Source organism: Anguilla rostrata, chromosome 1, assembly GCF_018555375.3.
Source record: "Anguilla rostrata isolate EN2019 chromosome 1, ASM1855537v3, whole genome shotgun sequence".
Lineage (NCBI taxonomy): Eukaryota > Metazoa > Chordata > Actinopteri > Anguilliformes > Anguillidae > Anguilla > Anguilla rostrata.
Window position 1 is genome coordinate 14,239,927 of NC_057933.1, and position 16,612 is coordinate 14,256,538.

Below are 16,612 nucleotides of genomic sequence, written 5' to 3' on the forward strand. Positions count from 1 at the left end.
GAAATGTCCTCCATTTTGGCTCCGTCCCGGCCTAAAAGAAGGCTCCCGTTCCCCTGCGGTGACAGCCGGTGACGTGGGCTCGTCTGAGCGATGCCCCTCACGCCTCGGTGGCCCTGATCGCTGCACGCTCAGCGCTTCAGGGCATTACATCACCGCTTCCCCCGCTCCGCTAGGCGCTCAAAAACACCCCCGTCAGCCCAGAGTACACCCTGCGTCCCATCAGCCCCCTGTCTGCAGAGAAAAATGACAAAATGGAGGCAGTGTGCCACGCGTGTGTGCGGGATGAGCTAGCTGTGGAAAACGGGCTTGCGCTACAAAGCTGTGAAGCTTTTTGTTCTGACAGCGGCTGACAGGCCATACAGCGGAGCAGAAAATGCAGTGAGAGATGCCAGCTCTTCTGCAGTGATGCTAGTTCTTTTGCAGTGAGAGACGCTAGCTGTTCTGCAGCGAAAGATGCTAGCTCTTCTGCAGTGAGAGACGCTAGCTCTTCTGCAGTGAGAGATGCTAGCTCTTCTGCAGTGAGAGACGCTAGCTCTTCTGCAGTGAGAGACGCTAGCTCTTCTGCAGTGAGAGACGCTAGCTCTTCTGCAGCGACAGGCCAATTTCACGACACCAGGACGTACGTTAGCGGCGTTAACCGCGCTGAGCGATAAGCGACAACCGCGGCGGAGGCGTAATGGCAGAGAGGGCCCATTGTCCCGTTTCTACACCAGTATACACCCCCACCCCCTGTGAAGGAGCCAGGGCCCACTCGCGAGACGAGGCGGTGCGGAGCAGGACGAGAGGCGCTGAGGGGGCTACAAACAATCGGAGGAAGGAAGGCAAAACACAGCACCAACAGCAGAGCACTGGCCCAAAATACAGCAGCCTGGGGGGAGGGGGATTTCTCTACTCCCCGCTCACTGTAAAGTTCCTTAATTGGATTTTTCACATGAGCTAAAAGGCCTCCCTTTAGCAGCCATTTGCTTGGCAAGAACACACAATTTTCTCGTCTCAAATGCCAGGAAACGCAGCAGCATTAATTAGGATGAATCACCAGAAATGCAGAAGCAGAATCGCTGGGCCCCCATTACCATTCAAAATATGTCCAATCCCAACGTAGTCAATGTACTAGATTAGCTGAGATTACGCAGTTGCATGAAATGTGCATACAATAGTTATGCATTTTTTAGAGATTGTTTCCAGATGATTAGAGGTGTATTATGGAAACACGCCTTAGGCTGTACCACTCCAATAGTCACATTACAAAGGCAATTCAGACAAAAAAGGCATAATTCTTCTAAATATTATGCAATAAAATATATATTTCTAGAATTATTCTAATTGTAATGTGTATTATTACAATCACAAGTCTATATTACTTTAAAGTAACCAAAACACTGATTATTGGAGCATCACCTTAATAAAGAAATAAAAGAGTGTCATCCCATATGACTGCTGATTGTTCTGTTATACAGGAAACCTAATTAACTATACCAGCAATCACTGCTTCCATAGGAACCTTTCTTCACACTGAAGCTAAAATGAAGATGAATCCTCTACTGCTATAACAGTCTACTACTGTAACACTGCTATGTGTTAATGAAAATGCATGTTGAACTGAGCTACATTACATGAAATGTCAGTTGAATCTAAATCAAATTTACTGAGGTAAATTTGACTGATGCTGAGATCAGAGATTCAGAGGCTGAGAGTACAGTGAACCTTATCAGTGTAGAGGAGAGCACTGTATGACATGAGCAAGCAAACACACACAGGAACGCACACGTACACAAACACACACACACACACACACACACACATACACAAGCACACACACACGCACACAAGCACACACACGTACACAAACACACACACACACACACACATGCACACAAACACACACACAAGCACACACACACATACAAGCACACATGCATGCATACAGTACATACAGACACACACACACACACATACACAAGCACACATGCAAGCACACACACACGCATACAAGCACACACGCATGCATACAGTACACACACACACACATGCACACACACATATGCACACACACACACACACACACACACACACTCTCTTTAGGAACAGGACACTGCTCGCATAGTTGTCTCCTGCCCAGTACCTTTATCGCACACCTAAAATCACTGCCATTTCCAGAGGACGGCATTCCCAGCTGAAATCACACACATTTCTGAGTGCTTATCTGTTCTCTCCATACAGATACGCTTCTTCAGAACACCTCTGAGAGGTGGGGATTTCATAGTCCACCTGCCCCCAACCCGCCCCCCCCCCTCCCCAGCTCCAAACTTCGGCTTCAGCTTTCTGACCTCCAAATCAGTTCAGAACTGTAAACACTTCCCCTTCATCCATTTCCTGCAGTTCCACCTTCATCTGTCCTTCTCTTTCTGACCGAACAACAAAACACTTTCAGTTATCATCTTACCCCGAGCCCAGCCTCTCAAACACGGCCATTTACACTGAAACCTTTGTGCTGAATTAAACATGATCATAACCACAGAGCACTGACCTGTGCCTGACTTCTTTTCTGAACGCTAAAGCTTTTCCCAATGGCTAAAGTACCTTTCAGTGAGTTGCTCAGACAGAAGATTGATGTTCTATTCAGGTCTGTTGTATTCAGGCTATACATATTTGCTAAGAGTGATTTTTTCTCTTTAGGCAGAACAGTGGTAATAGTACCAGTGATTCCAGGTGTGTGAAAAGGCTTTGGGGGGAGGAGCCATGCCTTTGTATGTGTGGGGGGCTACAGAGGGGGTACAGTGAGCACCCACACGCGTGCACTACTATTGATAAGGTTCAGAGCCCTCCTCCTGCTGTGCCTGCAGACTCACACGACACACTGTCGGACCCCAAGGGCGCCCCGGGGCCCGGTCTCGGCTCGGGGGGAGACAGCAACAGAGGATCCACTATGATGTCTAAATCTGAGACCTTCCACGGGCCAGGGGGCTTTCTGACGCCACGCCCCTCGCTCTCTGCCCACCCGGAGGAACACGAGACCGACGACAAGGAGGACAAACAATAAAGGGCAGGGAGAACATGGAGAGGAAAGGAAAGACAAAAGAATATAAATCATAAGAGGTCAGAGGAGGAAATAGCCAGAGAAACCTCCGAACAAAAAGATCAATTGAACAGGATTTAAAATGGCGGTAGGAGAGGAATGGGAGGCGCAAAAGGCAGGGACAGGGTTCGACTGTGTGGTGTCTGCTCACTGGCTCCCCCTAAAGGAAGAGCCAGAACCACCGCACACGGATACAGCCGGATTCAGCCAGCTTCCTCTGTACAATGAAATGCTTTCATTAAAAAAAATCTTAAATCTACAGATGTTATACATTTTAAAGGGAAAGGATTAAGATAAGCATAACATACAATTGTAGAATGGGTACAAGGTATCAATACAATATAGAGGGGCAATATGCCTGCCTGCCTGCCCTGCTAATACCGTGATCAATATCAATAAACCAGGGCCATTACCTCACTGCTTGAGGGCAATGCAATGGCTCAGCTGGGATTTTTACTTATTAACATGTACAAGAGCAATTACCATACTAATTAAAGTCCAGCCACCATATATCCCTGCAGAGCCCTGGAGTATACTGATGAAAAGGCATTATAGGGGGGCAGCTACAGTTAATAGAGTGGCAGAAAAAATAAAAATATAAAGGTAGATGGTGAATGGGGGGGAGAGGAGACGTTAGCAGCCTAGAGGCTCACCTGATTTGGAGCGGGCGTGGTTGATGGCGGCCGTCACTCCCAGCGACTGCGGTTTGAGGGGGTCGGGGGGCACCGCGTACCCCCCGTCCTGCCGGCCCGGGACGGGCACCTGGATGTAGGGCCCCACGGCGGCCACGCGGCCCGAGCTCCCGGGGGCCGGCTGGGGGGACGGGGTCCCGTTGATCCTGTTCAGCTGTGAGGGAAAGGGGAAAGAGGGGGGACGGGTCAGAACGATCGCTTCCCTCGGCTGCGATTAAAGATCCCATTCAACGCGCTCTCGCTTTCGGGACAAAGAGACGGCGGCGGCGGCATCCTGTCAGCTGGCCCACTCGAGCAGGGACAGGAGAGGGAGGACGTGGCGGGACAGCTGTCCCTTTCAGAGCGCGGGACGGGGGGGCGGGCGGGGCCGGAAAAGCCATCGCAGGGGCTCATTTCCTCCCATTCGGGCGGCCCAGCGTCCCGGCTCCACTGAGCAGGGCTTCACAGACTCAGCGCTCCTGAGAAAAACACGAGGCCCGGAGGAGCTCACAGATCTCTCGTCTGTCCGGAAAACCTCCTTCACTGTACTTCCTCCAACTTCTCCAACACCACAGGCCACGACTCTCACATCTCCCATTTAAACTCGGGCCACCTCACGCAAGCTCACAGAGACCACCCAAAGCTCCCATTTTAACTCGGGCCACCTTACACAAGCTCAGAGTCCACCCAAACCACCACCACTAAAGCCACCGAAAACAGGAAAGCTAAAATCCCTGTACACATACAGCGGGGACCAAAAGTCTGAGGACACTGTCAAGTCCTGGTTGTTTTCATTATTTATCAAGGGATACTACAATTATGATACTCCAATTACACTTCTTATTCAAGAACACATTATTGAGAACAAGGGAAGCTTATTAGGATGCCGTTCCCACCAGTCACCAGACCTGATCATCAAGTGACATCAACAGATCATATGTGGGACGTGTTGAGAAAGCGCTGGAGTGAAATGAAAAACGAGGTGTTACATAAGCTGCCTGAATCAATGCCAAGCAGAGTGAAGTACACGAAGTACTAACGAATTGTGACCTTCAATAAATACCTACAAGTTTTTGGGACTTGAACGTATCCTTGAAAAAGACATATAAACACAGTATCATAATGTTATTAGCCCTTGATAAGTAATGAAAACAGGGAGCTCCTGGTAGGGTCCCTCAGTGTTTTGGTCCCCTCTGTATCTCCGTGTGTGTGGAGGTGTGCAGGTGCACACGGCTGGCGGGCTGTGCGTGGGGGTGTGCTGTGCGCTCCTGGCCTTACAGGGATGTTCTCTTTTTGACGTGCCTCAGCTTTTTTCTTATAGAGGCGGTCCCTCAGCTCCCCGATGCGCTTGTCCATCAGCGTCACCTCCATGTTGCGCTTGTTGAGCTGGTCCTTGTGCTGCTGCAGCTTGCTGTTCTGCTCCTGGTTCAGCTTGTTACGGATCTGAGGGGGGAAGAAGAGGTCAGGTCCCGTGCACAGACAGCGTGAAGAGACATGCTCAGAGAATCATCATTTAGGAGGAGCGAAGAGGCATTCACTCAAAATAAGTCATTTTTAAGGTGACAGACAGGTATGAGGTCTGAATGTCCACAACATGTTTACCCTGGTAAAGGCAGCTGGGTCACAGATATAAAAGACCCTGTCCTGATACAGTCTACACCCATCTCTATGTCACAGCTGTGCATGCACTACTGTGTGGTGTAGAAATCACTTGATAGATAGCATCTGTGGAACTGAATTTTAACTGAATCTTACTGCTGATGTAATTATGCTAATTTAGCGTGCTGTTTTCTGCAGTGCTGCATGCGCCGTGCTGCAGTGGTGGCGAGGCTCACCTGCAGCTCCTGGTAGAGCTTGCGCAGCTCCAGCGCAGCCGTGCCGGTCACCTGACCGCTCAGCGTCTGCAGGCCGTTGAGTTTGCCCCTGCGCAGGTCCTCCAGCTGCTGCGTGAGCTGGTCTACTTTCAGCACGGCCGACTGCAGCTCCTGCTGCTTCTCCTGGAACATGCTGTTGATATGCTCGATCTCCGCCGCTGCAGGGGGGAGGGGGGGGGACAGGCGGGAAATCCTGTGAGCTACAACTCGCACCGCTCCACACGCAACACCAAAACGCTCCACACGCAACAGCACCAACACGCTCCGCTCCACACGCAACACCAAAACGCTCCACTCCACACGCAACAGCACCAACACCAAAATGCTCCCTTCCACGCGCAACAGCATGAACACGCTCTCCACCACATGCAACAGGGCATGAAGTTTGACACGTACAAAACTTTTTTCAAGTTCATAATTCCACAACTAGTCCTTCAACTTGTTGATACTTTTTGAATGCATGAACATAGCGTTCATACGCTCCTCTAGCACCTCAAGACTAACTGAAACCCTCTGCTGATGTTCAGGGGTGACGGACTGCCCTGTGATTGTGTAGACGGGACAGGGACACAGATTAACCCCTCATTTCGGCCTGCCCAGGTGCTGTTAAAAGCTCTTCCACCCAGGCCAGGGGGAAAGGAGACGCGGGCCCATCAGCGGGGATAATGTGGATAAGAGCCCGGGCTTAATGTCCACCAGGAGCAGGGCACTAATCCTGGCCCTGTGCCCTCTCAGCACCGGGGGGGTGGGAGGTGGGGGGTGTGACAAGTGACCATGATCGTCACTGGCAACCGAAGATCATAGTGCAAATATCACTAAAGACTCGAATAATCATGATTACAGAAAAGTGACGTTCAGTTTTAAATACTCAACGCGCAATGTGAAAGCAATGATTATACTTAATCTATCTAGGAAAAAGCAATTCAGAGAAGCTTCTGGCGTTTCAATATTACATATTGTGTGATATGAAACGTGTCACTGCTACAAAGAGACTTTTTGACAAGTGGACTGAAATGGGGTAGCATTCATTTTTGCCTTTAATGGTAATGCAGCCTGAGAAATTGTGTTTTTCTTACATTACCTGGAAAAACAGTCCATGAAAAAAATGAATTTATCCAAGATTTATTTAACACACCACCTTTTCCAAATTATAAAGTATTAGAAAGATGACAAAATAATATTGTGCCAGTATTTTTCATCAATAATTTAAGTACATTTGATTAAAATGTCTAGCCTTTACAAATGCAATTCTGTGCAGGCTTGTATGTTTGTGTTATGGGTATATTAGAATATATTGATTTTGCAAATACGAGAATGGTTTTGAATAATTCATCTGTGTGCTAATCAGATTTTTAATGAGTCCGAGGTAATCCACTGCACACACTGACTGTGTGAAGGTAGCACAGAGGATTACACCAACGTGTGTGACCAGCATGACCCCCCAGCCAATCACTCAACAGACAAAAGGACTGCTTTAAGGGTGTCAGAAAACAGCCTAATTCCCTGACCAATCCCCCAGGACCCTTTAACTGAGTCACAAGATCAAAAAACCACAAACCCGTGAGCAACCAAATGACTGGGCCCAAGAGAGAGGAGACATTGTCTTCAGATCTGATGATCTTGTGTTGCCTGTCCGAAAACAACCCAAGACGCTGGATCAAAACACTCCCCTCATGTTTCCCCAATTGCCCATTGGAGGAGACTGTTAGGGAAATCTGCTGTCAGCTGCAAGGTCACAAGTTCAATTCCCAGGTGAGGTACTGCCATTGTGCCCTTGAGGCAAGATACTTAACCTGAAATGCTTCAGTAAATATCCAGCTGTATAAATGGTCTGCATGCACAAAGAATGCAAGCTGCTGAAGTGGGTCTGGAAAACAGCGTTTGCAACCAGCCTAATAAGTAAATGTGAGGCCCTTGTGTGGATGTTTCTGGTGCACTGTGCATATATCTAGCGATGGGAGGGTGAAGGTTCATGAACTCCATAACGAGTGGAGCCAGGGTCGCTGTCAGGGGGGACAACCGGCACGTTGTCCCAGGCCCTTTGTGGGGGGGGGGGGGTCCAATGGTCTGTGGATTTGTGGAAAAATTATTATTGTCCATGAATAATATAATAACATCATTTTGTTCTGGGCCCAGGAATTTCACCCAGCAGCCCTGGGTGGAGCTACAATAGGCTGTCAATCCAAACAATTCGAAAGGTTCTGCTCACCACAGCACATTCAGGAGTCATTCAAATGAGTGACTGACAGCTGCTGTAGCTCCGCCCACCTCCACCCAGCACTGCGCATGTTGAAGTGTGCGAGGGCGGTCCTACGTACACAGGTTGCCATTGATGACCTTGCTGTAGTCCACCTGCCCCCTCATGGCGCGGATCTTCTTCAGCTTGGCCTCCTGGTTGTCCACGCGCTCTTTGAGCCTCTGCAGCTTCTCGGTCTCGGAGACGGCCTGCTGCTGCCTCCTCTCCTGCTGCTTCAGATAGCGCAGCCGCTGCTCCTGGGGGGGGAACGAGGGGGGGGGGTTCAGAACCGCGCCGCTGACATTTACACACAAAGACCGGCAGAGGCTCACCCCTTTGGCTCCGCGCTCACCTCCCCTGAACCCGAGACGCGCTCCGCTATGTCGAACGCGCTCAGTGACTCAACACCGACGCGCCCGCGCGCGTACGCAGACGTCTGAGCGCGGTGATTCGGCCTAAGTAACCCCCGAGACAGACACAAAGCAGTCAGGGCGTAATGGTTTTGCTCACATGCGCACGTATGAACACACCCGACCAAACGGGCCAGTCGACAGACACGCGTGTAGTGCTGTACTGAAGTGCTCAGCAGTCAGTCTAAAGAGTGAAGATCCACAGCTCAGGCTGCTGTGATTCAGACCTCCTCTCTAAGCCAGGCTAGCGTGTGTGTGTTTCACATAGAATCACCCTGGGTCAGAGAGAGAGAGAGAGAGCTACCCACATATAGCCTCCCCTTTCCGTCTGAATAATAACATTCTGAAAACAACACTTCCTGGCGGACCGAGCGTTTTGCACATAACGTGTGAAAGCCGCTCTGTGTGGTCATATCTTCGGATGCCATCCGGCTCAAATTCCACATCCGTGGACCGATGTTTGTGTTCGACTTTTTTCCCACACGCAGCTGTCGCCTGTTTACAGGATTTCAGTCTTTAACACTTTTCAGAAATTCAAGGGCAGATTTTAACCAAAAAAAAAAGTGATTTCCATTTCAAATGTGTGGCGCAGTTTCTATAACGCCCCCCCCTCCCCATCTTGCGGGCGGAGGTTCAATCCCCACCACGGCACTCTATGATACTCTAACTCTATCTGTTACGCTCTCTTCCAACATGTCTGAATGGAGCAAAAAGTAGGAGAGAAGGGCAGACTATCTTGCCCTGCATTATCACAGCTATGGAAACTCTACTGGAACAAAATACTCAGACTCTTCAATACTAACAGATGATAATGTCCAGTGCTGAAAAGCACACAGCCTGGAGCAAGGTTTACAATGAGGATGACCTTCATTTAAACTGCAAGTCTACTGCGGGAAGATTACTGGCTCAGTAAAACGCCACACGAGCATACACATACCTACAGGCTGAGAGAATGATATGGCATCTGCTGATTGAAAGGTTTGGAGGTGAACGTCTGGTCTAGAATGAGCAAACACAAAGCCCTGGCCATATGAGAGCACGGGCCCCGGGGTGTTGACTCGGCAGAATCCGTGTTTAATGAGACAGAACAAAAGTAGAGCTCCACACTGAGGCTGGGGCAGGCAACACACGACACACGACGCAAACACACACACCACGCACACACACAGACTCACACACACACACACACACACACACAAGCACCACACAGCACACACAGCACGCCACACACACCGCACACAACAACACACACACACACACAGACACACACACACGCACACCACACACAACACACGCACACCCACACACACACACACACAAACACACTCTCTCACACACACACACACACACACACACACACACACTCTCACACACACACACATACACACGCACACACACAGACAGACACACACATGCACACACAAAGACACACGCACACACGCACACACACACAGACTCTCACACACACACACACACACACAGAGACTCTCACACATACACACACACACGCACACACACACACAGACTCACACACACACAAACACACACACACACACAGACGCACGCACATCCAGCCAGCACACACACAGGACCTCCACAAGAGCTGCTTCTAGACGGGAGAATTCAGAGGTCTGCTGTAATGTCAGTGGTGTGACAGTAGATCCTTTAATTCTTTACTTGGCAAAGGAACAAGAATACACTGACTTTTTGTATTCAACAAGCCTTTTTTATAAATAGCCACAGAAGTATTGACTTCTAACACATTCCTTCTGCTTCGCTATCGTTACACTAAAAACAGTTTCATAGACAACATAACCCACTATATAGAATACATACAAGGGTAATGGCGGTTCTACTCCAAAAATAAGGACTGTACACGTCATCCATTCACAGTAAAAGAGATGAAATTACCTTCTGCCAGTGAAACTTGGCTCAAACTGCTAACAAAATCCAAGCCAGGACCTTAATCCACTTGATGCTCCCTGATTTTTTTGGAAACCCGAGTGTTCAAAAAGCCACAGGTGGAAAATGCTAGAAAATGCGAGTTTTCGAAAATCACTGGCTTGAGTTCCGTTCACTTTATTCCCTGATTGATTCCGCGTGCGTAAATGCGGAGCACTAGCACATACAATGCTTTTTCTTAGGAAATAACTGGCTGGGTGTGGAAGAGTACTGTCCCGCCCCCTTCTCCTCGGGTAACTTCCTGTCCGCCCACATCCGCACCAGCTGCAGCTTCCCCCTGATCTCACTTCCTGTGGCCAGTGAGTCCCTTCCTGCTGTTGTGTAAGCTCAGCTCAGTTTTCCCAGAAGGGAATACTAAGTCACTGACCTCTGCACCACTGACCATATCAGTCAACCCAACAAAGATCCCCAAGGGCTGTAATTCCTATACGCAGCAACGCAGAACTACCAGTGCAAACAGCTCACTGGTTTAAGTGGAAAGTCCCAGTACACAGGTTACATAAGCTGTGCTCACTGTTGTCAGCGGTAACGTGCACACTTGTGTGAGTGTCTGAGAGTGGCTGGGTGGCGGCGGTGGTGGGTGGGGCTGAGATGCCTACCTTGGCGACGAGCATCTGCTGCTGGGACTCTATCTGCTGCTGCTGTCGCGTGGCCATCTCCTGGAGCTCCGACAGGGTCAGCTCCACACGGGGATTCCCCACCTGCGAGATACACACACACAAACACACAGACAAACACAAACACACACACACACACGTACACACACACACGGGGAAAGAGGGGACCAGGTTAGTCCTGTCTGTCAGCTCACATTCAGTCTTACACAGTGACCAGACAGCAAGAGCAGGAGGTGCACCCTGCCCCAGCCCAATACATGTTAACGGTCCCAACCTCTGTCTATCAGAGGTCTGTATCAACCTCCCACTCTCTCGGCAGATAGACAGACCCCCGGGCTGCTGAGTTATGGCGCTGTCTCTTCGCCGAGGAGTTTTGAACGCACGCGTAAGCCCGACGTTAGCCTGACGTTAGCCTGCAGCGGCCCACAGCCGCGCCAGACGGATGCGCTCGTGTCGAGACTCGGCCAGAGGGCACTTCCGTTTACGCAACTAAACAAAACAAAACAAAAAAAAACAACAAAAAAAAACAACCCTGCACGGGGAAGGCCGGAGCCAGAAAGAGCCAGAGATCCAGGTGAAAGAGCAGGAGGGAGAGCTCATAAAACTACACCAGCTACAGCTGTGGATGAACTCCACCTGAACAGCCACACTAAAAGCACATCTGTGGAGATGCAGTTAGCATGGCCCTGCACAGAACCCTCTGTGAGTGTATACATAGCAGTAAATGCGCTAATTGCTCCAGACAGAGTTAAAAGGCCTACAGAAACAGCAAGTAGAGAGGGCTTCAGCTTCTCATTACCGCTGATAACTGTGGCCTCAGTGAGGCCCATCAACGGGGCGTGGCCAAAAGACCTGCCAAAAGCAGCCAAACTATTATATTATAGCATTACCAAAGCGGGACATATAAGCATGCGGTTTTCTATAGGCTTTTCCTGATGACGAAACATACATACATATTATTCTAAAAGTATACAGTACATATATTTTTAAACCGGACTGGGAAATTGAATTAGCTGTCCTGTTGCTTGGATGACACTGACAGAAAACAGCCTCTGAGGGAGGGTAGGATGGGGGAGGGGATGGAGAAAGAGAAATGGATTCAGGGATGAAGTGGAGGAAAACACATTTAGACAGACAGAGAGAGTGTGAGGAGAGTGATGGGGTGAAAGGAGAAAAAAAACAAACAGAAAGGAGAAGGGTCTGACAGCCCGAGCGCAAAGCGAGCTGCGTGCTGTCCGCAGGCTGGCCACTGACACAACATGGAGGACGCAGTGGAAGAGACAAAAACAAAGACAACACGGGGCCTCCCCTCCTGAGCGGTCACATGGGCACGGCGGTGGAAATGCCTCGAGTGCCTGAACAGGAAGGCATCTGCTCCGCTGCATCCTGCCATTGTGCAGACCTGCGGGCTGCAGCCTCGGAGGCGCACAGCTGCGCTTTTTACACACTCCTGCAGGGCCGCATGCCCCTCTCGCAACATTCTCATGCACTACAGCGCCCCAGCACACCAACAGTTACAATACATAGCACGCTAACGGCGTACAGTTACAATACATAATATGCTAAGGGTGTACTTACAATACTTAACAAGCTAACGGTCTACGGTGTACAATGCATAACATGCTAACGTTGTACAGTGTACAACACATAACACGCTAACGGTGCACAGTGTACAATACATAACATGCTAACGTGCTATTACCCATAGCATTTTTTGCCTACTTTCCTACAAACAGCCAAGCCCAGGGACCTACAACTTCGATAAACAACATTAGGCTATGTGTTATGTATCACATACACACACACACACACACACGCATGCATGCACACACACACACACACACACACACACACAAAGCCTGAACCTAACAGGAAATAACTCTTGTTTGGTGAGACAAGCTTTCCAGTACTGAGGACCAAGGAAACTGTGCGTGCTCAAATCACACTCTCACCAGAGCTTCCTTTTCACTCAGCCGGTGCTAATGAGTGGAGAAACAAACTTCCCAAGGCCCTCTGATAGCGTGCTCAGCGGCTCGCTTCGCTGTAAGCGACAGCCATCTGGGCGCTAGGGAAAACAGGAAGGCCCTGGCACAATGGGAGCCAACAGGAAACGGGGCTGTTCCTGGAGGTTAGGCAAGAGGAGGAGGAACCCGATGCTGCATGTGGGCGAGTGTGCACAACAGCATGTTCTCCCACAGCGAGCAGCCTCCACTCCAGTCACAACACGGGCAGAAAAAAGCCCACTGTGTGACTGGGAGGAGCACAGCAGTCTCATGACATCACCTAGCAACTGGTGTGTCTTAGAGAGCAACATATGTTTACCCAGGACCTGTGGTCCATGATTCACAGGAAGACTTCAGCACAATGGAAATGTTGCATCTCGAAAACTTTTTCAGCCTCCACTCAACCCAAACTGCACCAAGTGTGTTCAAAACCAAGCAGAGAACCAACTATTCAATGGCTTAATGTCAAACCAGAATTGCACACCAAGATGGGGCGTGGAGGTAAGGGGATGCTGAGTATAAAAGAAATGATCCATTATATGTGCACTACCCTATAATACACAGTCTAATTTATATTATTTCAAAGAGCCACACTGGCCCTGTTATGCAAACTGAACTTCTCAAAAGAAACAAAATGGATGTGATTGTTGTGTGTACTGACATTTAATGCCTACTGCCCCAGACTGTTATTGCTGATGCATCTCTCATTTCTCTCTCAGAGCATCACAAACACGTGCGCTATCTGTGCGAACACATTTTGCAGTGGAGAGCAGCAAAGCATTAGGTCACTTGCTGCTAGGGGCTAAATTTATTTATAGCTCTTCTAATGACACACATAGCGCAGGTCTCCCCCACCCGAGTTTCCGATTTTCAATTTTTATTTACAGAAAAACAAATGAGTTATTCCCTCTCTCAAAATCCTCTTTGCACACATGACCAAGAAAACAGACATCATTGTTCAGGATGGATTAAAGAACCATAATAATATCCTGGATTTCCTCCATGATTGGCTGGGAGGTTTTGAGAATGGGCGGAGCTCGGAGACAAAAGAAAAACATTCTTTAACTTGAGTCCAAATGGGCCATCACAACGGGCATGAAACCTGTGTATTAAATCAAAGGGTCAGGATGTAACGCACGCAACTATTTTTACCGATAATTCCATTTCACAAAACTGGATGTGGTCTGTGGTAGTTCAGTGGGACAGCTAGAGGGTGTGTGTCTGATTCAGAAACAGGACCAGCAGAGCACAACACTGCATTCTTTCCTTTGAATCATCGCACTTCCTGAATATGCTCAAAACTGAACGCTGTAGAATAAATTAAGTTGAATAATAACTGTAAAAATGAATCACAGAATACTGAGGTGACCGCACCTGTTGTCTGCACAACTGAGCCGCAGACCTAGATTAGTACCTGTGACAAGTGCCCTACATTGGGTAAATAGGGTAAACCGCAATGAAATTCACAAACAACAGAAGCCAGATTTGATTAATGGTATCAACATGAAATCAGAGTTTAAAGCCATGCCAATACTGCATACTGTACTGGCATCCCTCAGAACTGCACCTGATCCACATGTGATCACAGCCTCAAATATATAGTTGAAGTTAAATCCCAAAAACACGAGCATAATAAATATACTACTCCAATCTGGCTGGCTCTCCCAACATTGTTCCTGTCATGTTACATGACAAACAAACCCAGACCCCACTGTTTGTTTTATGGATAAACATTCACGTTTCCGAAAGGTAAAACATATTTAACTATCATGTGCAAACATAATACAAACATAAGCAACTGTGGACTTTTAAATAAAATTATTTTTCTTTCAAAATATCAAACAGGACAGTATTTTCTTCAGATGGAGAGAGAGAGAGAGAGAGAGAGAGAGAGAGAGAGAGAGAGATTTACTTTAATAAAACACTTAACTGTGACCATTATTAACACTCAGTAGTACATACACTCGTGCTAACAACAATCACACAAACATTCAATTATATAACAGGATCCAAATCAGGCTGTGAAACTTTCCTTTCAGGCAGAGTGCCCACTCAGTCGTACATAATACGCATACAACAGGACTGCAACACCAGGGGAAAATACAACAGTTTCGTTAAAACCAGCTGCTATTACCTGATGAGAGTCCCATGTTATTCTGCAAGATCGCACCTTAATTTTGCTGCATTGTCCTTCAGCCGTAAATTCCTGTACAGCCTCTACATGCTTCCACTCCATTTTGTTGACAATTTACCATTCCTTTTATGCAGAAACCAATGGTATTTTCATTATACGAGCAAAAACAGTGCGCAGAGCTAGCTGAATGAATGAGTCGTCATCAGAACTTTCGCACTAGCCCCGCAGACGCGGTGAGTGAGCTTGCTCAGCTGCGTAGTTCGTTTCAACTGGACGCAGTTTGTTATTCTAACTGTCCGTGTTCAGTATCAATAGATAAAGCCGCCCCACCGCACTCATCAGTAATCAGTGAACAGAAAAGGCAAGCGGATTTTGCCGGCAGTCAGATATCTAATCAGGGTTGGATCAAGCCAGATGTCGGTTCCAATCAGCGTGATGCATTGTACTTTTCATTTTCATCGGACAATGTTTACAGAATAGAATGTTCCTACTTCGAAGAATTCGGCATCGTTTCAACGAAAATCAGCAATAACTCAAACCCGCACACAATCGTCGGCATATTACAAACGCAGTCATTAGGCTGTAATTCCATAATGCGTGGGTCTGACTTGGATAATGCTGAAGTTTTTTCCCCAGTACGATTTTGTATATTTTTGACGTGCAAGCACTTCTTCCACTCGTTCCTCTCTCTCTCTCTCTGGCCGCTGTAGGCTACGCTCCGCTGTTTTAGCTCGACTGCAGCACGCCCACCCCCCCCAAACTGTGCGTACTCTCTTGACAGGCTGTCTGCTCTGCGCCACAGCTGTCTCTCGGACAGGTACAGCTAATGCTCTCCAGATGTGAGACATGTTTGTTTTTATAAGGAGGCTTCACAATCTCAGCTCTGCCCATCAGCAAATGCAACCCCCACATACAGACAATCTAATTCTAAACTAATAATTTTCGAAAATCTCCCAAAACTCCCTTTCTCCAGTTTGCCCTTCGGCGAATTCCTTTCACGTGCCAAGAAAAACCTCCCAGCCCAAAGTTACACTGTAAAAATCTGGAACCCCAGCAGAACCCACCCAATTCGGGAGCTGATAACATCGGCGATACTACGGTTATGACTCCTTTGCAATCACCACTAGATTACTGACCCGGTTCACAACTCAACACGTTACAATGAGCTTCATGCCCACTTTGTAGTGGACATGTTCATAAAAGGGACTTTCGTTAAACAACCGTAAATTCGTATCTACTTTGGTATACTGATTTTTAACAACTTTCCACATTATTTCATTTTTATTTGAGTGTCTACAAATATACACATAGCACATTTCTCGTTGATTAACCCATACCCTTTTTTGATTGTTTAGGTGTTGCCCTGAAGGGTATGGTTAAAAAGAAGAGCCTCGCGTCAAGCGTGAAGGCGCAAAGTGATTGCGCATGTGCACGCCTTCATCTACTATGAGCACATAACGAAAAAAAAAGATTAAAAAAATAGCCCCAGGGATGTTATCCGATTTAACTTCCATTTAAAAACGTAGTCCGCACTAATAAAGAGACCGTAAACAGACTCCAAACGCCAAACAAACGATTTACGGACATGCACACATTACGCTTGCTTGTTTGATTGCTTAAGTGGAAGTC

The 16,612-nt window shown here is 48.0% G+C and overlaps 1 protein-coding gene across 8 annotated transcripts in view; it reads right to left on the reverse strand.

Annotated features, from left to right (window-relative positions):
* The window catches only part of ppp1r13ba (protein phosphatase 1, regulatory subunit 13Ba), a 65,622-nt gene that overhangs the window by 6,607 nt on the left and 42,403 nt on the right, over positions 1-16,612 (reverse strand). For 4 of the 8 annotated variants that reach the window (XM_064323647.1, XM_064323637.1, XM_064323639.1 and 1 more), the window contains exons 5-10: positions 10,829-10,930; positions 7,940-8,114; positions 5,583-5,779; positions 5,026-5,190; positions 3,730-3,922; positions 2,850-2,990 (exon numbers count right to left, since the gene is read on the reverse strand). In XM_064323647.1, coding sequence (XP_064179717.1) covers positions 2,850-2,990; positions 3,730-3,922; positions 5,026-5,190; positions 5,583-5,779; positions 7,940-8,114; positions 10,829-10,930 — 973 coding nt within the window. Of the gene's footprint in view, positions 1-2,849; positions 2,991-3,729; positions 3,923-5,025; positions 5,191-5,582; positions 5,780-7,939; positions 8,115-10,178; positions 10,391-10,828; positions 10,931-14,983; positions 15,683-16,612 lie in introns of those variants that run through there. The other 4 variants (XM_064323641.1, XM_064323627.1, XM_064323655.1 and 1 more) reach the window with 4 other exon arrangements.